General features: G+C 50.2%; 1 protein-coding gene across 1 annotated transcript in view; it reads left to right on the forward strand.

The window, feature by feature from the left end:
- Positions 1 to 8,786: 8,786 nt before the first annotated feature.
- The window catches only part of APBA1 (amyloid beta precursor protein binding family A member 1), a 63,944-nt gene continuing 48,922 nt past the window's right edge, over positions 8,787 to 23,808 (forward strand). The window contains exon 1 of the mRNA XM_044265933.1: positions 8,787 to 9,992. Within this exon, the coding sequence (XP_044121868.1) occupies positions 8,787 to 9,992 (1,206 nt within the window). The remainder of the gene's footprint in view (positions 9,993 to 23,808) is intronic.

A 23,808-nucleotide genomic window follows, 5' to 3' on the forward strand; every position in this document is an offset into this window, starting at 1 on the left:
CCAACCGTTTCAGCTCTGACTGACCTTGGACAAGTTGCTTAGGATGTCTAAGCTTCTGTCTCAAAATTAGCACCTGGAGATAGTAATTCCCACTGGGACTTCTGGGAGGGTTGGGCCATAGTACGCAGGGCACCATGTGTATTGGCCTACACACACAGTATAGGGTTTATGATGGCTATTTGGTGGATTTATTTGTGCTCAGCCTTATTTCAAGATGACTAAAACTAGCCTAAATGCTTCTTTCCCATCCCTACATGAACTTACTTGCTAAAGAGTAATAAGAAATGTACCATGTGCTCAAGGCGTTTATAGTAACATTTAGTTGTTCTCATCTTTTTTTTTTTTTTGCTTTTTAAAAAGTATGTATTGATCTGTTAAATACTATGGTATTATTATTATCATATTATCATTATTATCATATTATAATTATTATATGTTGTATATATGCATCCCTAGTAAGTGATACAACTGTGAGGCATTGAGGCAGACTCTCCCCCACGCCTGTCCCCTTAACCACTGTAATAGCTCATTAAGTGGATAGTTGATGAGATGATCTTTTAGAGATAACTTAAATATTGGAAGAATTTCAGGCACCATTTCCTAGCCAAATCTTGTAAATAAAGTGAGGGATAATCTGTGGTTGGCAAAAATCAAATATGACTTAATATTAGACTAGAATATTGGGAACAATTTGCTGGTAGTTTCAAATCCCAGAAATTAACTTTGAAAGCTGTTCCAATAACGGAGTCGCCAAAATATTTTGAGCAAAGGCGAAACATATAAGTGCACAGACTCCCAAGGACCGGGACCACCTGTGTTGGGCAGGAGCTGGGAGGCAAGTTCAGCTCCCTGTGTGATGAAAGTTGAGTCTGGCAGGCATTCCATCATCGCTAGGACATAAGGCAGCAATCCACGAGGGGCTATCCCAAAAGCCATTGGCATTCTTGACCCAGAAAATGGGGAATCCACTGCCAACATTGGGGCAGTTTGTGTAAAGGGGAAGAAATCCAATCACTGGGTGGCAGATCCAAGGCCAGATCTTAATTCTTGAGTGAGATGCAAAGCTAGATCTAAAATTAGGATTGACTAGAGACTGGGAGCGAGCGGAGCCTGCAAGTGGCAGATGAGGCAGTAGGAGAAGGTCAAGTGGCCTTCGTCCTTGGGAGAGGAGATGTGTCGAGGCTGAGACCAAGACCTGCATGCTTTTATGCCCGTTATGCTTCCTGTGTGGATTTACCATGTCAATTCCCTGAGCCCAGGCAGCCTTTGGAGAAGGAGGGCTGTGGGGCCGAGAAGACACAGCAGAGCCTAGGATAGAATTTCCGGTTAGGGTGCCACCCTCGTGATGTTTACTATAGCTGTACTATTTATCGTTTTACATCTGTCTTTAAATGATTATTTCTTATCATCTGCCAATATGGGTATCACACATTTGGTACCAATAAGTGTCCCAACAGGAAATAGAGAGGCATTCAAATTAGTTAACGTGCAGAGAGGCAGAGAGCTGAGAAGAGGGACCCCATCACCCCTACAATGCGTTAAGCCTCAAGGGAAGGGAAGGGGGCCATCCTGGGAAGTCATTTGGAGTGGGTCACCTGCAAGGGAAACTGAAGGTGTCCAGCCCACGTGTCCTCCTCGAAGTAGGACAGGGTCAAGGACACAGACCTCTGGTGGACATCTGGCTATTCAGCAATACTCCTGGGGTTCAAGTACTCAACTTACTCTGAAATCATTAGCAGCGCTCTCTGTCAAGCCAAGCTTCGCACAAGGATAACAAAGAAAACAAAATACTATTTCACTGAAGTGAGATGTTCTGTGTGTAAGGAGGCCTTTCCTGACCTTGTGAGCCTATTTAAACTGGAAATGATTTTCGGAAGGAAAAATGTATGTTCTGTATCCATCTTACTGCCCAGTATCATTAAATTTAATTTTCAAATGACTCAAAGGAGATTAAGCTTTAATAGACTCTATTTTTTTTTTTTAATTTCTGTCTTCTGTTACCCTTGTAAATAGATGCACTGAGTTTAGAAAGCTGATGATTTACCTGGGGTTCCTGATGTCCTTTGGTTTCCCTGGCAGATGTTCCACAGTTGATCTCACTCATAGAAAACAGAGAGAGTAGAGATGATGGACAAGAACACCTGCGTATTTGTACTCTGGGACCGTTTTTCCGTTTTTTTCTTTAGCGAGAACCACTCATCTTGCAGCCCGTGTGGACGGTGTATGTGTGCATGTGCGTGTGCGTGTGCGTGTGTGTGTGTGTGCGTGTGACGAATGTGTGTACACATGCAGCATTGAGGGCACAATCCTGTTTGGCAACCAGAACTGTTTGCTGCTTTAGAAATTAATACATCACCGCAACCTCAGGGTCACTGGCGGCCCCTCCGGTGGCTTGGCAGCAGACATCCTGTGGACTGGTAATGTATGTGTCCTGGTGAATTAGGACAGGGTACAGTCCAAAGAAATAGGACTTTCCTTGCATTTCTGACAGGAGACAAGGAACAACATTTCTTCAGTCCATGGGAGGTAAATGGACTTCTTAAATCTACACAAAAAATATAAAAACATGGGGGCGCCTCGGTGGCTCAATGGGTTAAGCCTCTGCCTTCGGCTCAGGTCATGATCTCGGGGTTCTGGGATCGAGCCCTGCTCAGCGGGGAGCCTGCTTCCCCCTCTTTCTCTGCCTGCTTCTCTGCCTACTTGTGATCTCTGTCTGTGAAATAAATAAATAAAGTCTTTACATTTAAAAATATATATAAAAACATATATATGGAATTCTATTGTTCTTTCTAGTTTATTCAGGGGAGCGGATGGCTAGCACAGTCTTACTCTGTTCTCACTTCTGCGCCCTCTGCCTTCCTGTTTTCCCTATACCAGCCTCACTCCCCCCCACACCTTCCACGTTAACAACCTGATAGGACTCCTTTTCTTCTTTTTCACATTGCATTTCGTCTTCAGTCAGACCTGTTTTCTAAAACTACTTCTGCGAGTGTTAAAAGGGACAGTCTGCTGGAATTTCTTACCAATCGCTACTTAAGGACAGATCCGCCAAAGTAATTTACAGCTTCCCCTTCCATTAATCCCAAACCAACAGGAGTCTCAGCTGTCATTATGAGATACTGAACTGTTCTGCTGCTCAATTGTGGAATGTTCTTTTTATAAATGGGGCATTGCCTCGGAGTTCCTTCCCTTTGTTAACCTTTTCCAGCTGGTTCCCTCACTCCTGCAGCCGGGACACCACAGCACCCCCTCTTGGTGTTGTATGGGAACTCCTGCAACGGTGGGGGGACTGTCCTGCCTCTGTCTTCCAGGTCACAGGACGCTTTTGCAGGAGGGGAGGGATTTTCTTCAACCAGCTGCTCCTCCTCCCTTTGCCCCGGCCTCCGGAGGCACATGGGTCCTAATCAAGACCATTGATTGGCTGGAGGCACTCTTCTCCCAGGTTCTTCCCGTAGTTCCCAGGATGCTTAGGGGCTCATGAAATCTAGACCCTTGAAGAGCAGCAGCACTCGAGTGACCCACAGAGGGGATGCGGTTGCAGTGGTGGTTTTAACTCTAGGCTCCTTCCGTGGCTTCAACCTATTTCTCTTTTGCGTGTAGCAAATAGAAATAGGAGAAATTTGTATTGTAATTATTAGAGCTGTCTGCCCTCGAAGGCTGGGACTATGCTTTTGAAACTTTTGCATGCCCTTTGCCTTTGCACGGTACCTGGTACATGTCTAATAAATGCCATATGGATCAATAAACGCCAACATTGCAAAAGATTGAATCACTAGAGTTCTTTGGTCACTTGACTCATTAGAAGAAGGTGGATGAGGTGCATAGACAGATAAGGGCAGCGAAGATTCGGATGGAAAGAAGAAATGAGTTCTCTAAAGCCTGAGCATGCCAACGGCCACGAGGCCCTAAATAGTTGGGAAGGGGGGTAGATTTTTTTTTCTCTTTAATTACTAAAAATTCATTGACAACCAGCTCTGCAACCTCTGTCCTTGGCACTGGGGAATCAAAGATAAATGTCAAGTTCTCTTTTCCTGAGGATTCCATATTTATAAAGAACCATTGCTTTGTGTGACAGGTGCTATCATATATATATATATATATATATATATATATATATAATTGGAGCAATTGGGTGGAACAATATATATATAGGAGCAATATATATATATAATATATATAAATGGTAGACAAGATGTAATGAAGACGAAGTGAGGAGTTAATTAAGCCTTGTAACTCCCCTGATTAAAACCACTCAGTAGCATGCCAATACCCTTGAGATAAAATCCAAACTCCTTACCATGATGTACCAAGGCCGGCCTGTCAATGCTTTCCATCTCCCCGTCCTCATCCTCCTCCACACCGTCCCTGTCTCGCTCACAAACATTGCTTCTGCCCTTGAACCCAGCAAGTGCCTCCTTGCGTCATGGCTCTGCCCTCAGAATTTTATGCAGCTGCCCCTTCCCTTAGCCTTTAGGCCCCAGCTCAGACATCACCTTCTCTGGCCACTGTGTGCATAACCCCTCTCCGTGGTCACTTGGCTCTACCCTGACCATCCTGTTTCTTCATGAGACATTTCACTATTGGGGGCTCTCCCATTTGTTAAATTACATAGTCACTGTCTGGTCCCCTCTCCTTTCTCTTCACCTCCCTCCCCTGCCCCCCACCTCATGCACCAGAATGGGGGGTTCATGAATCAGAGAAGCCCATCTTCCTTGGTCACCTCTCTGCCCCAGTGCCTAGAACATTGCCTGGAGACCGGCACATAATAGAGAGTCCTCAAGTGTGAACTTGCCCTGGGGAAGACAAGAATCGCCAAGTATAGGTGAAAAATGGGCTGAGAACAGGTAAGACAGCTCGGGTCAGCGCTGGGGGTGTTAGAACGCGGGGGGCAGGTGAGGTGTGGCAGTGGTGCTGGTGAAGTGATCGGCTCTTGGGCTTGGTTTGCAGGGAATAGGATTCAAGAACCCAGAGCTAGAGCTGGACCCCGGGGGGTCAGGTATCAGTTTCCCCCGTTCCATTGCTCGTGAGACCCGGAGCAGTCACCTAGTCCTACGGTGCCTCCGTTTCCTCAGCTTTCGAGGAGCTGGTAATTCTCTCTAGGAAGGCAGTAGAAGAGTACTGTCTTCATAGGCCAGCACGGGGGTTTAACGTGTCTTCTTGTAGAAGATGCTTGGCCCTGCCTGGTATAGTTAGCACGACAGGGGAACCCTGGAAGAGTTGGAGAGATTGGGTCTGGGCTTCGGATTTGTATTTTGGAAAGATCGTCCAGCTAGCAGTGGGAAGGACGGCCTGGACGGGGTTGCGACATGAGTCGAGGAAACAGTTGTGTAGGCAAGACAGGGACCGAGACAAGGCAGTGACGGCGAGGGGGACGCAGGAGGTATTAAGACAATGGATTCGGTTGTCGTTTTGGGCAAGGAGGTGAGGAAAAGAGACAAGTCAGTAATGATCCCTAGATCTGAGCTGGGGCGACTAAGGGCGCTGGGGGTGCCCTTCACCCACACAGGGATACAGGAGGGGTCTAGCAAGAAAACCCCCACGTCCTTCTGGCTCAGAAGATGATGCTAAGATGCTTAGCACTCTGTACATACTGGGACTTAAGGTCAGCGCTTAGCATCTCATGTTTATAAACTTTGCCTTTTAAACAAACACCTTGAGAATCGTCTTTGTCCACATTTGAGTGTTTCCCTTTAGATTTCTATAAGTAGAACTATTGAGGTAAATGTATGTTAACTTTTAAAGATTTTAATTCATCTTGCCAATCACTTTCCAAACAAGTTGTACATACCTTTTTTATTTTTTCACAGTAACCTGCGATTTCCACAACAACCTAGCTTAGTAATTTTTTTTTTAAATAAATGCCACTCCCAAAGTTGCCAGGGTATGGGGAACTTTCATCTCGTGGACTACCAGTGGACCTGATCCGCACCATCAGCTCGGTCCTCAGAAGCTTCCAGTTGCTTTTTTCTTATGGAAATCCCTCAAATCAACATGTTATTAACTAACATGTTGCCAATACCATGACCCAAACTATAGTCTTGAAACCCTGATAGTGAGTGAAATAGAAATAATCCATGAATAAATATTGCCCTGAGACTTGGGGAGGGGGGTATGAGGAGAATGCACTTAGTGAACAGAAATCGCCATGATATTGAGCAACATTACTTTTCCCCCAAAGAATGGGCTTCTTGGGGAGCCTGGGTGGCTCAGTGGATTAAGTCTCTGCCTTTGGCTCAGGTCATGATCCCAGGGTCCTGGGATTGAACCCCACATCAGGCTCTCTGCTCAGCAGGGAGCCCGCTTCCCCCTCTCTCTGCCTGCCTCTCTGCCTACTTGTGATCTCTCTATGTCAAATAAATAAAATCTTAAAAAAAAAAAAAAGAATGGGCTTCTTGTAACTTTCTTTACCATGATCTAGTGTACAGACATGCATGGACATCCCATTTCCTTTGAATCAGTAAGTGCCCTAGGAGAGGGCTCTGTTTGCTGGTCAAACAGCGATTTTTAACCCAGAATAAACTAAAACTTTTTTGAGAGAGAGAGTGTGTGTGTGCCCATGTGCATGGGAGTTGGGGGGAAGGGGTAGAGAGAGACTCTTAAGTCTGACCCTGAGCCTGACCCGGGACTCGATCTCACAACCCTGAGATCATGACCTGACCTGAAATTCTAGGAGTTGGATGCTCAACTGACTGAGCCACCCAGGTGCCCCTACACTAAAACTTCTTTTTAATACGTGTATCAGTAGATTTTCATCAATAAGAATCTATTTTCACTGTACACAGGGTTTTGGTCAATTCTGCACATGGTTACCATGAATTGCTGCCCAGTCACATGCTTTGGATACTCATTATTATATTGCTAACACTGTTCAGTATCCCTCTCTGCGACCACTTGATTTGTGTCCATCAGACTGAGATGTGTTCATTTAATTTGTTTTTAATTTGTTTTCTTTTCCAAAGAGACCTCATAAGCGAAATGTGGGTAGACTGTGCTTGTCCGTGTGCTGTATTGAATAGCATATTTGTTCTGTACTTTCCATGGTCCCCTGGAGGCCACTTGGCTAGGGAGACCTCAGCACCAATACTTGCCTCTTCTGTTCGAAGCATTAGCATCCATCAAAGTCTGAATGGGACCTCACACTTGCTTTTGGAAAACTTCCTTATGCCTTCTCTGAGTCACTGTTCTCAAGGGTTAATGAGGGGAGGCCCCAATTTTGCAAAGGAGACTGGGTCTCACTTGTATGAAATGGGACTCTTGACAAAGAGGAGAGCAATTAGGATTGTTCAACTCTAGTAAGCCATCATTTTCTTCCAGTGTGTGCCAGCCAGCAGTTGGGGGAGGAGAGTGGGTCCACCAAAGAATGGGAGAAAGATGGTATTTCTGTTCGAAGGTGAATTTGGAGCTCCAAAATGCCCTCCTTTACTTCTGGGATTGTCCTAGTGCTTAAAGGAAATTGCTGTGTTGTGGGGAGCTGAGTATAGTCCATTGCAATAGTAGAGAGTCAGTCACACGTCCTTGATCCTCTTGGAGCTTTCTGCTAGTAAAGAGTTCACTTCCCATCCATTTTGTCCGGTTGTAATGTGGGTTCTCCAGAAGAACACTGAGAAAAGCCTACACTCATAGCTGAACCCATTTTCCCACAGGTGTCTTGAAATCATGGGACTCCTGCCCGTTTTTGTTGTTCTGTACATCCTCTGTATTTATTCCCATACACCAGACCCATTATGCTATAAAGCTATTTTGTGATAACAACTGAAAGAGGTTGAAACCAAGTCTATCTCTAGCTACAAGTTTCTCTGGAATGGGTCAAGAGACATACCCATATTTTTAAGAAAGTAGCCATGATTTCCATATATCTAGTACCAGCTATAAATGATAATTTGTAGAATCAGAGAATTTTAGGTCCAGGGTGTATGGGGAAGTACCCTAGTCAGTAGTTCTTTAAGTGGGTTTGTCCAAACAGTGGCCCCTAGGAAAGCGTTTCCTCCTCACACAAGTCTGGGAAACGCCACCTCTCCTGTGTTTCCTTTTGAATAGTCACCATGAAAAGTCAGCATTTCCCACGGACTCTTTTTCCCTGTGTAACAACCCTTAGTCAGTGAGTCTGATCTCCTCGTGGAGATCCAAAAAATTAAGCCACTTGTCCAAGGTGACAGAGGCAGTCACGATAAGCCAAGAACCCTCTGATGGTGGGTAGCCGGCCTCCCAACGGCTGCGTGTTTATCTTGACAGCCGGAGCTCAACACATTACGAGGTGGTTGTTTTTTTTTCCCTTGAAATTTATTCAGAGAACGGTTTCTAAAGTATCTAGGCTCCTAGTTTAATTTGGAGAGATTTATCCCTTAGCAGATGGAAAATGTGTCAATTAGCCCATTCAATTTAGTAGTACTCTTTATTCATGTGCATCAGAAACGGAACCTGAATCGTAAGCGTGGTGGAGAGAGAACAAAACGCTGGCGAGGCTCTCCGTCTGAGGGGTGGGTATGGAGAAAGCCAGTAAGCAATTAGACAAGTAGATATGTAATTACAAATTACGATACGTGCCGCTAAGAAAACGCACGACGCGCTCTCAGATTGCGTTTAAATCCGCAATCCTGTTTGAAGTGACCGGGATTCAGGAGGGATGGATAGCAGCTGTTTTCTATGGGTTCTCTGGGCGCTCCGCGAGCACCACCGGCTGAAGGCCATTAACAGCCCCTCCCCTTCTTGTCTTCCCAGACGGGTGGAGCAAAATGAGAGCGCACTGAGCCGGCCCAGCCTCGCTCCCAGCCGGCCCGACGCCCACCATGAACCACTTGGAGGGCTCCGCCGAGGCGGAGGTGACCGACGAGGCGGCAGGCGGGGAGGTGAACGAGTCGGTGGAGGCTGACCTGGAGCACCCCGAGGTGGAGGAGGAGCAGCAGCAGCCGCCGCCCCCGCCGCAGCAGCGCTATGCGGGGCGCCCCGGGCGCGGGCGCGCCGTCGAGGACCCCCGCGCGCAGCCGGGGCAGCCGGAGGAGGAGGAGCGCGGGGAGAGCCTGGCGCGCTCGGCCAGCACGGAGAGCGGCTTCCACAACCACACGGACACGGCCGAGGGCGACGTGATCGCCGCGGCCCGCGACGGCTACGACGCGGAGCGCGCGCAGGACCCCGAGGACGAGAGCGCCTACGCCGTGCAGTACCGGCCCGAGGCCGAGGAGTACACGGAGCAGGCGGAGGCCGAGCACGCCGAGGCCACGCACCGCCGCGCGCTGCCCAACCACCTGCACTTCCACTCGCTGGAGCACGAGGAGGCGATGAACGCGGCGTACTCGGGCTACGTGTACACGCACCGGCTGTTCCACCGCGGCGAGGACGAGCCGTACGCCGAGCCCTACGCCGACTACGGGGGCCTCCAGGAGCACGTGTACGAGGAGATCGGGGACGCGCCCGAGCTGGAGGCGCGCGACGGGCTGCGGCTGTACGAGCAGGAGCGCGACGAGGCCGCCGCGTACCGCCAGGAGGCCCTGGGCGCGCGGCTGCACCACTACGACGAGCGCTCGGACGGCGAGTCCGACAGCCCGGAGAAGGAGGCCGAGTTCGCGCCCTACCCGCGCATGGACAGCTACGAGCAGGAGGAGGACATCGACCAGATCGTGGCCGAGGTCAAGCAGAGCATGAGCTCGCAGAGCCTCGACAAGGCGGCCGAGGACATGCCCGAGGCCGAGCAGGACTTGGAGCGCGCCCCCACCCCGGGCGGGGGCCGCCCCGACAGCCCCGGGCAGCAGGCGCCGGCGGGGCAGCAGCGGGCGGCGGGCCCCGCGCCAGGCGAGGCGGGGCAGCGGTACAGCAAGGAGAAAAGGGATGCCATCTCGCTGGCCATCAAGGACATCAAAGAGGCCATCGAGGAGGTGAAAACCAGGACCATCCGTTCGCCTTACACTCCCGACGAGCCCAAAGAGCCCATCTGGGTCATGCGCCAGGACATTAGCCCCACGAGGGACTGTGACGACCAGAGGCCGGTGGACGGAGATGTAAGTAGGTGCGGGTTCGGGCTCCAGCTCCACGCGTGGCCTGGCTTGCCACTGCGAAATGACTCCACGACATCCGTGGTCTGTGGGGACGCTAAAAACGTGTCCACCGCGAGCCTCGGAGACGGCTCCTGAGTGGAACACGGGTGGGTTGGAGTTCAGGGGTGGAATGCGTTTATCAGCCTCTTAGAGGGATGGCCCTAAATAACTGCGTCTCAAACTGTGCCCAGAGCCGTTTCTTACTTAGAAGGTTTGGGGTGGGGCCTGAGAATTGGTAATTTATAATGTCAAAGAAAAACCAAGTCGGAATTGTGCATGGAGAGACTTCCTCGGGAACTTTTTGCAAAAGGGGGAAAGGTACTCTTGTAACAGGGGGTGGGCCCTATGGCTATATGAAAACCTCTGATTATAGAGTCTGAGGCTGGACAAAAAAGGTCTCTTTTCTAGGGAGGAGTAAACAGGACTAGAAAGAGGGAGGTGTGGGGAAGTGATGGCTGGAATGCCTTGCAGAAGAAGGTATGTTTTCACCTGAGGCCAGCCTGTTCTCCAGAGGCCAGGTGAGGAGGGGGTGTAGGCTGGCTAAAAGTTCAAGGACCTGGAGGAAGGAGAAAAGTTCAGGTGAAGATGGTTAGCAGACACTTTGTTCTGACTCCTGGGCAGTTCGGTTAATCAGCCTCAGGCAAAGAAGGGGAATTTGGAGGGTCTGTGTCTGGACTTGTCATAAGTCAACAAGGCGACACCTGTGAGTCTTCCTTAAGTTCCGTGGGGAGGGGATGGTCTTGGCAGGAAGCCATTGCCAGAACACAGAAGGGTAGGGGGAGGTTTACTTTAACCTTCGCGGGTTAATGGAATCACAGGGCTCAGGTGAAGTTCGACACTGTCCGCTAACAGGTTCCCAGGTGGTGCTGCTGCTGCTGCTTACAGGACCACAGTTTGGGAGCCACTGCCTTAAAGCAGCCCTTTGACGGACTGGAGCCTCCATGGGGTATCCTTGGAGGATATCCAGGAAATCCTCCTGAGCTTTTCCCTGCCAGGGGTGCTGAGGTTTTTACCCACCCTGGGTCTCACTGTGGCTCACAGTAAGCGCTCAGTGTTCACGTCTGGTGGGCCCGCAGCACATTTCTCCCCAAAATACCCACGTGGGGTATTTTGCGTTGTGCTTCCTCGGGAAAAGGTACAGAGAGCTATCGCTGCCTCTGCCAACCGTTGATTTTCCATTTTTGGATACCTGGAGAAATGTGATAACACGGCAAGCTGGGGTGTCCCCGTCCGTTCAGAATAAATCAAGACGACCCCCCTTCGCCCCCACTACCTGGCACTCAGGATTCTCCTTCTACGTCCTCACTTCTCCCTTCTCCTGAATAATTTTTAAGCACTTTCATTTAAAATGGGAGCTTGGACTAAAAGAAGGGTTAGGAGGGTCCGTTCGATTTCATTTAATTCTTCTTTCTGTGAATGCACCAGGTTATGTCTCAGTATGTCTTTTGGAGGGAGAAGCCCTTATTGGAAGTTCTTTGTTCATCCTGCTTCTCCGTGAAGGGCCATGCAGGTCGGAGGTATCATTCACCTCCACTTTAAGTAACAGTCAACATTTGCCGGTAGCTAATTAAATCGCTGGCTCCCTTAAGGAGAGATGGAAAACCAGTGGAGAAAGGCTCTGTGTCCTCCCCAGCAAGGAGGCAGCACTGGAACAGGGAGGGCAGTGAGGCTCTGTGTCTTTCCTCCGGTGTCCGGGATTCACATACGAACAGGTAAAGACAGGTGCGCTCACGTGTCCACTCCTTCCTGACCTCCAGCTGCCTCCAGGTTCCTCCTGGCAGGGAGGGAAATACTGCAGCATTTTGCAAATGTAGTGGAAATGGAGCAGATTTTCAAAAGTAAGGAGCTGGCAAGAGGCCGGGTTCCACAGCCTTTTAGAAACCTGGAAAGCCATTAGAGAAAAAGTTGCAAGAGCCTTAGGTCCAGATGCTGCCTTTCTCCCCCACCTTTCTTCCGTGCTTCAACTCGTTGACATAACTGACTTCACCCTGTTCCTGCAGCCTCGGGATGAGCCCCCGGCACAACCTGTCTTAGGGCTGGGGGGTGCTTTGATTCATTTGAATGAGGGGACCAACTCAAACCTCTTGTGCGATGTTTCACTCGAAAGGTAGAATTGAGGACAGGACATCGGGGGATGCTTTAGGAGTTCCTGCTGGCGGAAGTTCAGCTTGATGCAGCGAGATGGCTGGGTAGGGCTCCCTCGGTTATGAAGGGTTACTCCAAAGCAAAACCCAAAACCTGTGCTTTAAAATATCCCACCTGTCCTTTGGAAGCTGTTTGAGTTTGTGAGTTATATTTCTTCTGTCCTGCTGTGTTCAATAGTAAAGACCTTCATTTACTACCTCTTGGATGGTATCGTGAGGGGAAAATAGGCATCTGTACGTTCTGCTGATTTCCATCTCCGCATCAAAAAATATTTACTCGAATGCTCCTTCTGTGTGTGATGGTGTAGAAAATGAAAAGGCGCGGCTGATGTGTGGCCCGAAGTTTGCCTAGAGGGTTCTTGTTAAAAATACAAATGCCTGCCTCTCCTTTCCAAATTAGAATACCCAAGGTGGGGCCCGGGATCTGTTTTTGTTTGTTTGCTTTGTTTTAGTTTGTTTTGTGAATTCTCCCTGTGAGTCTTAAACATATATAAGATAAGAGCCACTGATACACATGGTGAAAAATATATCATCAGGACAGTTTGGATTTGAGACTTGACTACACCTTTTATTAGCACAGGTCTGTGTTTAGCAAGCGGACTGACTTTCCTTGGTCATGGTCAGCAGATCTAGAGGAGTAGCCTTGGAATGCCTCTTCAAATGGTGTGGTCACATGGTGGCTCAGTTGGTTAAGCATCCAACTCGATTTCAGTTTGGGTGCCAACCTCAGGGTCGTGAGTTCGAGCCCCACATCAGGGTCCAAGCTTAGCATGGGGTCTGCTTAAGATCCTATCCCTCCGCCCCTCCCTACCCAGCTCAAGTTTTCTCTCTCCCTCTCAAAAAAGAAAAGAAAAGAAACCCACGCAAGAACAACAACAAAAATGGCACAGTGAGAAGCTACAGGGAGCCCATAGAAGGAGATAAAAAAAACACCTGCATTACCACTAGCCAGTGATACCTGCTGGTTGCTACACCTGCTTTTAATGCCCCTCTTCATTTCCCCAGAACTCCAGCGTTTTGCTCTTCCCTGGGAGCAAACTAGCATTTGTTTCTGGGCGAATGTGAAGGTAGGACTGCTCGTTAGCCAGGACTCGGGCATATGCTAGAGGCTCAGCACCGATCGAAAATGACTGGTTTTTGAAAACGGTAACAACCTGCAAATGCTTTGCTCCTTCTCAACATTTCTCTATTCCGAACGTATCTGAAAACTACCTCCCAACCCCCTCCTGGAAAAATACCATTAAGGAATGACTAGTTCTGGAAAGTCGCATAGCCTACCAGCCTCTCTTTAGGCAACAGAGATCCTTTCTGAGCAGAGAACGGGGGCCTGGTGGGATCCGAGAGGGAGGCAGGAGCAAACGCACGGTGGCCGTTGGTGGGTTTTGGCTCTTTGGAGCACTGTGCTGTGCACCTTGAAATGGTGTTTGTCTCTGCTCTCTTAAAGCTACCGTAAAACAACAATAAAATAATAAAAGTGTGTGAAGCCCCAAGCGCTGAGAGACAGCAGGAGAGAGCGGCCGAAGAGAAGAGCACGGTTTTGGAGCACCAGCGTGGGGACTGGCTGCGCAGAGAGGGGTGCCTCCCAGCATGTCTGGTTGGCCTCTTCCTTCAAGCATGGGGAGGACGGCATTGCCCTCCCCCATCCCCTGGAAGCTAGGCATGGCCCCTGAAATGGGAGTGACGGCGTGTGATGCTGCTGCTGGGCGGGGACACCTCCGAGCAGGCTTCTCCCCCCTGAAGACCCCTGTTAAGATGGCGGCGTCATGAGCACGCCGAGCCTCTATCCGCACAGGTCCCAAGGGACCTTGATGAGCAGGGCTCTCTGGTGGGACATGAAATGGGAGAGAGGGATCCGCTTCTGTTGTTTTCAGTCGTGGGGATTTGGAGTGGTTGTTACCACAGTCCGGCCTGATCGATTCTGACTAGTAACGCTGATGAGGTTTCTGTTGGTGTGCCGCGTGTCTGTGGGGAGGTGTGCCATGGATTCCCGGAGAAAGGCTCAGGAGTCTGAGATGCCACGTACCTCAGACAGAGGGAGTCTGGCTACAAAAAAACAGAAGGTTGCTTGAAAGTCTGTCACCAGAGACACTGGATTCCTTCACCAGCCCGGGCCCTGGGTTACCCCTTCCCCTCAGCCCCACAGAAGGTAGGAGATTGACTCTAAGGGAGGGGACACTAGCCACAGCTGAAAATGGGAGTCAGACACCTTATGGAACAGGAACACGGTCCTACACCCCAGTGAGGCTCCGAGAACGCCGTAGAATTCTTAGCTGTCAGGCTTAGGAAACCTGCTCCCTTGCCCCGGACTCCATGTGGGAGGTTGGAGGATTCCTCTCTGAGGAAACAGACCCAAGAGCAGATACGTACAGATGTTCGTGTCTAGGCGCTTCCAAACCCAACCTGGGGCCCCCACCTGATCACGCCACAGTGAAGGTTCCTGCCTCCCGTGAAGCTTCCACTGGGCTTTTTGGGGACCCACTGTTCGATACAAGTGGACCCCCAAGGATCCCCAAATATCTGAAGTAAATCCATAACGTGAACAGCAAAGACACAGGACAACAGGAAGAGGAACTTGAGGAAACAAAGGCAGTGCTCTGAGCCGGAGGAAGCAGTAAAACACTTTACATCCTCAAAAAGGAGAAGATAAGGGAGCCATCAAATTGGCCACGCATTCCCCCCCACTGCTAATTTTTTAACGAGAAAATGTGACAGCACAACTTTAAAGTGTGTTTAATCTTTCAGCAGGAAGGAAATGAGCTGAGGGAATCTTTAAGAAAGGAGAACAATGAAGACAAAAGGATGAAAAGGAAGTAGGAATGCAGATGAAATGGAAAGATTATGAAAGACTGTTTCCTAGCACCAAAAGACAGGAGAATTACCTGGTGCAAAAGTCCCCTGGGTGCCTGGAACCAGGAAGTAAAAAAGGCCCCCAGAAATTTCAGAACAGGCAGGAGGAAGAGAGGAGCCTGCAGGCTTGCCGAGAGGTAGAAACAGGTCACAAATGATCAGGAATTCCGGCGGTGTCGGTCTTCTCCAAAACAGCACTGGAGGCTGGGACGTCTGGTTTCCGGTGGAAATAAAGGTGGAATAAAGATGTTTTCAGATACACGGGGCCCCAGGAACTTCCCTCCCGTGCACCTTTTCTCAGGGAGCTGCTAGAGGATTGCTCCCCCAAAATGGGAGCATAAATCGGGAAAGAAGATTTCCTTCAGGAAGCGGGGGATCTCCCACGGGAGAGAGACAGAGACACCCCAAGAGTGGTGAGGAAGGAGATCCCAGGTGACAGCGGCGTGCGGGGACAGGGCATCCGCCAGTCCAGTGTGGACCAGAGCCTGGACGGTTGCCAGACAGGGTGGAAGTCAGAGATTTCCTCATATATTTGTACCGAGAGGAATCTTCGATTGTTTTGGCAGAGCTCGGCATAAATTATTGATCAGTACGCAGAAAACTAAGCAAATAGAGAAACAGTACAGTTATTTGCCTCATTCAAACAATTGTTCCCCGGGCAGGAAATGCGGTCATACGAGGCCCGTGTCTCACCAGGGAGGAGCGTATGTGCCGTCCTCAGAATGCAAACACCTGAACACCCATGAACCAAAAAATACGGTATTGAAAGGATAAGGGAAAGGATAATATAAAAGAGGTAAATCCTAGTCTTTATTTATTTATTTATTTATTTATTTTAGAATTTTAAAAACTTTAGAGAGAGGAAGTGTGCAAAGGGGAGGGGAAGAGGGAGAGAGAATCTCAAGGAGCTGAACTCACAAGGAGCCTCACACAGGGCTTGATCTCACGGCCCTAAGGTCACAACCTGAGCCAAAACCAAGAGTCGGCCGCTTCACCAAGTGTGCCACCCAGGCGCCCCTGAACCCTGGTCTTTTAGAGATGCTAAGAAATAATGGCTACACTTGAAAAGCCAAGGTGAGGCTGCGGGAACACACGGCTTATGAATGTGGAAGTAAATACCAGAAGGGACACTGGCAGACTTGGCAATGAGACCATGAAAGGAGGAGGAGGAGGGAACGAACTTGCGTTGTTGCCAAAAGCTTGACTTTTCCGACTACATTCATGTGTTTCTTCTTTGCCTTAACTTAAAAACAGAAAAGATTGGTATCACTCAGAGATCATCCACTCATTCTTATTGTCTGTTTTCTTTAAGAAAGAGAAGCTAACACCTCTGGGTATTACGTGCACGATTTATAGAAAATGACCAAGCTGCGTGGGAAGATACGTGTTGTGAGGTTCTCATTGTACCTCTGTGCTGTGCTTGTGTGTGTGTGTGAAGCTTGCACACTTCTGTTTGCCTTACGTCACACACAGAAGAGTAAAGAAGGAAAAAGTAGGTCAAGGCGGAGGCTGTCTGATTTCAGGTTGAAGAGCTCTAATTGCTACGTGGATTTGCACCCAACGATGAAAACCCTGAAGAGCTCAGGATCTGTGGATCCCATCTTGGCACTGGGATTAGGGTCTGGAAGCCACTGAAGGTGTATGGGAAGGAGGGCAACAGGCGTACTAACCCGCAGTGGGAAGAATGCTCACTGGCCGGGCTGACTCCTCGGGTTTGTATGCTTAGCGAGGTGGATGGGTTTGGGTTTTGTTGTTGTTGTTGTTGTTGTTGTTGTTTAAAGATTTTATTTATTTATTTGACACAGAGAGATCACAAGTAGGCAGAGGGGCAGGCAGAGAGAGAGGAAGGGAAGCAGGCTCCCTACTGAGCAGAGAGCCCAATGCAGGGCTCGATCCCAGGACCCTGGGATCATGACCCGAGCCGAAGACAGAGGCTTTAACCCACTGAGCCACCCAGGCGTCCCGTTGTTGTTGTTTTTTTAAGATTTTATTAACTTATTTATTGGAGCAGGGGCAGGAGCAGGAGGGGAGGGAGGGAGAGAATCTTGAGTGGACGCTGGGCACTGAGCGCAGACCGGGACGTAGGACTTGAACTCAGGACCCCAAGATCATGACCTGAGCTGAAATCAAGAGGTGGATGCTTAACCGACTGAGCCACCCAGGCGCCCCACGGGTGATGGTTTCTAGCTTAAAAATGAAATGTGTTCAAGGTGCCTTCCTTTCCCAGAGTACGTCCCATGGCCCATCCTGAAACGTAGGGTCAGCAGCAATTTGTCCTTTCCCGGCCGGTGGGGAGTGATGCTCCCCATCTTAGTTGTCAGTTACTTAGTTGTCAGTAACAAAAAGGGGAGTCATTTTTCCATGACCGGGGAGGGTCCGGATCTGATCAGGGTGATTTTTTGGGAAGGTGTAATAATGATCTTACTATTATAACATTGCGTTGACCTTGAAATCCCTTTTGGAGAACAAATAATTCATTTCAATTTGGGGGGGGGTGCAGAAGAGTGTGTGCTTTCGCTCTCTCCCCCTGGATCTGAAGCATTATCTTTGATCATTTAACTCCCTTTTAGAGTTGACCCAGGGAGGCCTTGTTTACAGGGCTGAGGGGGTGTCTCCTTCTGACCTCCGACCAGAGCTGTGTTGGAATCACTGAGGCAAACTTGTCCAATGATCCTCACAGCAGAAGGCAAGGTCTCTGATTGGACCTTGTGCTCCGTGGAATGAAAGTAAGTGATGGGGAGATTGATTTTTTTTTTCTTAACCCCCAGGCTCCAATCTTTTTCTCTTCACCTGACACCACTCCCAGGAGAAATCTTTCTCAACTTCTTAATGGATTGTCTTACTCATCCGTGCATATGTGAAGCTGCGGTGAAAATAGGGAAAAGCACCAAGGAAGGAAAAGAATGACTTAGCCAGAGGGAAATTGGTTATCACTTCCCAGATAGAAATGCAGCACACAGGGCTGCGGCCGGTGTGTCAGACATGATCACTTAATAAATTGAGGCTCAGGAAACTTCCCAGGAGTCTCTAGAAAAATTGTCGGTTCCCCCCCGCCAAGCACTCTCGATATTTTCCGATAAGCGGGTTGGGGCTGCAGAGGGGAGGACAGAAAGGTGCAGGAGAGGAACAGATATATCGTAGATAATTGAATTCTGTTGTAACCCAATTAAACCCCGGGCTCATGGAGTCATGGGGAATTATGAAATGTGATTTATCTATAGACGTGATCGTCTTCGAAATGAGACCTGCTCCCATTACAAGGGTAACTGGCTACATGTTCTTAATACGGAATGGAGTCTCTCAACCCGCTTTCTGTGGAACACAATTTTCACTGGCCGCTTACTTGATTGTAGCCGTCAAGAGGATGTCAGAAAAACAGGCACTCGGCTACCTGCTGGGCGTGCCTTGTTGACGACTTGAGCTGATCAGACCCTGCCAGTGGGACACCAAAAACCAAACAAGCTAGACATGGATCCAAAGAGACTCAGAGCTGGGCTGGACATTTGGGCCTCAGTTTCCCAGACAAAATAGGGGAATATGTCTGGGTCATGGGTCATGTGACCCAGGAGCCTCAGCCTGCCTTTCACAGTCATTGACAAAAGTCACAGAGCTTTAGGGGGCAAACCAGCCTAGACGTCTAATTCTCTTCATCTTGGGCAAAGACAGAGAGGTTCCCCCAGGAAGTAATTTCTTACTGTAAATTCCAGGCCTGACCAGACCCCACTGGACGGAGACCGGATGACTCCTTTGGCGAGTAAGGATTCCCATCCCCCATCGCCGGGGCTCACCTTACCCGCTGGCCTTGCATTTACAAATTCCAGAACTACTTGTCTTTACCCAAACTTGTCCCCGTGCCACTCCCCTTACCACACGGGCTCTCACTTCTGTCCAGATCAAGGTCCCGTTCAGTAGACCCGAGGCCCCGCTCTCTACACAGATGAGTCCCAGGATTCTGATGAGAATCTCTGGAGGTTGGGTCTTAGCATCAGTACTTAGGAGGCCCGGTCAAAACTGGTAACCCGGCAGTTCGAGTGCAGAGGACATTTTAACATGGAATTCTTTACTGTTTTATTTCCCCCTTGTCTTGCTGGCGTTGGCCTGTTGCCTCTTCTCACTCACCATCCGCCACTGAAGGCACCGTGTCGTACCCTCTGGTATCGGAGCACGTCAACCCATGCAGAATCCCCAGGAAGTGTTTATTACGTGTAAATCTTTGACCTGCTGCAGTGACCTTGAGTTGGTCATTTGCTTTCCTCCACATTAGCACAGTGAGCTCAACTGATTCCCCAGAGTGACCTTGAGAGAACGTGGTTTCGCAGACATGGAGTCCTCTGTAGAAATGTGAAGTGAGATCACAAGTGTGGTGCCTTTGTTGCCTTCATAGGTCAGAGCTCACTAAGCATTTGGGACTTGGCATTGGCAGACTGTGAGCTGGAGGAAGACGGCCGTAGCAGCCCTTGTCCTTCACCTTGTCTGGGCTGGCCCACCCCTTTGCTTTCCCGCCACGCTCAGCGCTATGAGAGCCCTCCTGGCAACCCAAGGTCTTTGCATCCCCCCACGGTGCATGCTGTCCCCCTTGTTTCTCCAGCTCACTGGACGGCTGCTTAACAATAATGGCAACATCCCCCACCCCTTCGGATAACATATGCCTTTTACTGGCAACCCCCATTCCAGAGATGGATCAGAGAAAGTATTTTGAGGCAGGAAGACAGTTGAGCACTAATACTTCTTAGAAACCAGCCACTCTCCTGCCAAGAAGGAAATAATGCCCAAATCCTGGGATGTGGAGTCTTGACGTTGACAGCTGTCCTGATCATGTGTACTTTTGTGCCTTTTTTTTTCTTTAATTCTCAGAAAGATGCTGTAGTGAGTGTGGAGAGACGCTCTGGCCTCATGTCCTCCCTGTCCTCTCTCTCCCTCTCCCCCCCACCACCCCCCTGCCTTGAAATCAGCATCAGCCTTCATGGATTTTTTTTTTTAAACTGTTGCTAAGAAACTATTGACCAAGGTCAAGTGCACATGCTAATTCATTAAGACTTGTTAGCAGCTTCTTGTCTTGTTGACCTTGTGGTTGTCTTGTCAAGCTTAACAAGGACAAGCGAAAGAACTGGTCCACTGCCAAAGGAGTCTGTTTCTCTGAAGGTTCCTCGTAAGGTGTATTTGGAACTGAGAGGTTTCCTTCTGCCGGTCCTCCCCTCCTCGGGGAGCTCTGGCCAGCCCTAATTTTTCTGGATCTGGATAGCAAGGGATGGAGCTGACATGGGATCTGAAGTCAGGTGGACAGGCTTTAGGATGAACATTCGTTCTGTGGGGGCCTGGTCTCCCCCAAGCAGATAAATCCCTGACTGGAAGCAGGGTCATCTTGGTGTGCGGGGAAGGGAGTAGGGATGGGAAGGGATGGGGGAACATTGTGCTGAAGAGTTCGCTTGATTCTGCCCCCATCTGTGGCCTGAAAAGGACTAGGCCCGAAGCCTCCTTATCTCAGAGCATCCTCCTGGCCTGCCGTGGAAAGGATTCATCCCAGTGTGGGCTGTTAAAGCCAACTTTGTTCTTCTATGTGTTCAAAAAAAGGGGGGCTGGCAGACCTTCCAGGTCCACATCCCAGAGACTCATCCAGAAATATAACCTTCGAACGTAGGATCTGCTGTCCTGCGAACAAAAAAGGGGCCCCAGCATGGTTCCCCGAGCAGGCCTCAGAGAGCAAGAGGAAACTTTGAGCAGGTGATGTCAAAGGAATCAATGTGTTCCCAACCATCTTCCACGCAACGGGCCACAAAATGATTGGGTTGAGTTGTTAGAGCCCTTCCCTTGCTCACAATTCCGGGTTTCGTTAGGCACCAGCTACATACAGGACATTGTCTGTGAATAAGAAATCGGGCCTGGCCGCACCCCGATGCTATTCTGCATTTTGTTAGCAAACTAGAATGAGCTGCAGGCGCTGGCCCCGGTCACGGACAAAAACTCTGACTCGTGATTTCTCATCTGCTCGTTCAGTAAATATTTTTAAGTTCCTCCAATGGGCCAGGCCCTGAACAAGATGGGTCATAGCAGCAACTGAAACACGCGCTCCGCCTGGAACAGACAGACCCTGCCCGTGCAGTGTAGGATCTACTTGGGGCTCGTCCTCTGGTGAGGCCTCAGCCGGGCCTCCAAGCCGCCTCCGCTCCCGGGCCTTTCTTCTGCAGGCCTGTAGAGTGTCTCAGCTGTCCACTGCTGGCTGACAAACTGCCCCAAAGCAGTGGCAGAAAACAAGCCACGGTGATGATCTCCAGTGTCTGGGGTCAGGATGCTGGCGTGGTCTGGCTGGGCCTCGGCCATGGGGTCTCTCAGACCCCATGCAGTCAACCGTCGGTGGCCTGTGGTAACCTCCAGCCTGTACTGGGGAGAGAGTTGTTCCTAAGGTCATTTGCTTGTTGGCAGCATGGGCTGGGGGACCGAGGGCCCCGTTCCCAGCTGACCACTGGCCAGAGGCGTCTTGGGTCTCTGCCCCGTGGGTGCTCTGCTGCGGGGCTGCTTGCTCGATGAAGCGGGCAAGGTCAGAAGGCCTTTGAGGCTGACGGCAAGGTGTTTGTCACAGTCTTTTGTAACCCAGTCACAGAGGGACAGCCTGTTGCCTTTGCTGCATTTTATTGCTTGGACTAAGGCCCTAGCCAGTGCTCCCTGCCCAGGGAGGGGATTACACAGGGTCTGAACACCAAGAGGTAGGGCTCCCGGGTCTCTCGGAGAAGCCTGCCCACCACGTTGTGGGTCCGTCGTGGGCCAGCGGAGGGCCGGGGAGCTTCAAGCCTGAAGACACAGCAGTTGCTGGCTCATGATTTCTCATCTGCTCGTTCAGTAAATATTTTTAAGTTCCTCCAATGAGCCAGGCCCTGAACAAGATGGGGCACAGCATAGCATAGCATAGCATAGATGGGGGCGTGCCCTGTCAGCCCTTCCCACCTCCTTGGCCATCTCCGTTTTGTTGTCTGGCTGAGAATAGGCATATCGAGTGACCCTGAAGGGACCGGCGGAGTGTGAAGCCGACGTGCTGCGAAGGGGCCTCGGTGTGCGGGACGGATCGTCCTGAAGGAACGCGCGTGCCCACGTGGGTTCTTCACAAGCAGAGGACTGTCACTGTGGTCCCAAGGGTCTGCCAGGGTCAGAAGAGCTTGTTACAAAGACTCCTTCATAAGTCAGGGCAGAGCTTTCATCCAGGGTCCTGATGCTCCTCGTGGACTTTGGGTTGGGGGTGACCGGAGGCCATGGGGCGTGTTGCCTTCCCACGCAGCAGCCTCATGCGGGGCTCTGGGTCCTCTCCAGCTGACGCAGTGTGTCGTATGCATCGATCACTTTTCTATAGGCCGCGGTGCAGGGGAGGCTGAGAGGCTCAGAACTGAAGGGTCTTGCTGAGCTAAGAGACCCACGCGGGAGAGGACGGCCCCGGAGGCCGGCTGTCATCGGGCACCCGGACTTCTCCCTCGGGGGTGGAGTGTGGATCCGATGCTCTGTGCGCCCATCTCAGGCCCCGCCGTGCTGCGGCTGGTCTCTGTGGCCGGCATCATCCATTATTGACGAGGAATGGAGAAGACCGTGCTGAATAATTAAGCAGGCTCCGGTGCTGATTGAACACGGAAGGGAAGAATTCTGAGTTCTGTCTATACCTAGATGCCTTCTGTACCTTTCCAGAAGGCCTAGCAGATGTCTCCGTGGTTTGTCTGATGTTAAGTCTCATGTGTGGTTCTCTGGGTAATAACCGAACGTCTTCTAAGCATTCCACAGCAGCGGGAAGACTCTGAGCGCTGCCGCCTGACCTCGGGGTCCATGACTTCAAACCAAAGCCATTTTTAAGAGTGGCAGTGGGACCCCTGGGGCTAATAATACGTTATATATTAATCTAAATTTTTTTTAAAAAAAGAGTGACAGTGGGAAAAATGGCTTCTCCCATAAGTTGGGGAGATTCCGAAGGTAGGGAGAGTTCAAACTGGACTTGAGACCCAACACGCAGAGATTTTCTATCTTCCAAATAGTTAACGGGAAGAAGAAAGTATTGGAGAGCCGGCCGGACCGTCTGCTCCCCTGCTCACCGTTTTGCAGGGCGCTCCCCTGAATGGGGACCCACAGCTACGGGAAGTGCCTTACACTGACCTAGATGATAGGAAGGGCAGGCCGACCTTCCTTTCCTCTGCCAAGGGCCCCTGGTTATGTTCCAGCCCCTGAGCCCAGTTTGGGATCACGTGTTGGTTTGAGTCAAAGCACGACGGCTCTGGGGACAGATTTCTTGTTTGTGTGTGTGTACGGTCGCCTGCCATCTCCCCATTACTCAGAGCACAGTGCAAGGACTTTGGAGGCACTCAGCAACCCCAAAGAGTGGCGAGGGTCCACTCCCAGGGTCCCGACCCCCAGGGGCGCCGGCCCTGTGTGGCCACCGTGTTCCCTAAACTCGCAGCCGAGGCCCAGGTGCGTTCTGACGCAGACTGGGAGACAACCCCCTTTTCCCAGCCTCCACCCCTTCTTTGCACATGAGCTGGATGCTTTTTCACAGGTTCTATAAACGCAGCAGAGTTTAGAGCGTGTGAGAGTTTCTGGTTGCACCTCAGAACTGAGTTTATTTTCCCCAGAAATAGTAAGTGTTGCTGCCAGAAGGGGTAGGCTGACCCCTTCTCCCCAACGTCAGGTGACGGGACCGACCAGTGACGCACGACTGCCGGGGGCCCTTCAGACACCAAGGGGTTAACGCGGATGCCCCGGACACCCCGGGAGGTGGTCCTCTCTCCTGTTACAAGTTGCATTATTGACGGAGGGCATCGGAT

Source organism: Neovison vison, chromosome 9 (genome assembly GCF_020171115.1).
Source record: "Neovison vison isolate M4711 chromosome 9, ASM_NN_V1, whole genome shotgun sequence".
Taxonomy (NCBI): domain Eukaryota; kingdom Metazoa; phylum Chordata; class Mammalia; order Carnivora; family Mustelidae; genus Neogale; species Neogale vison.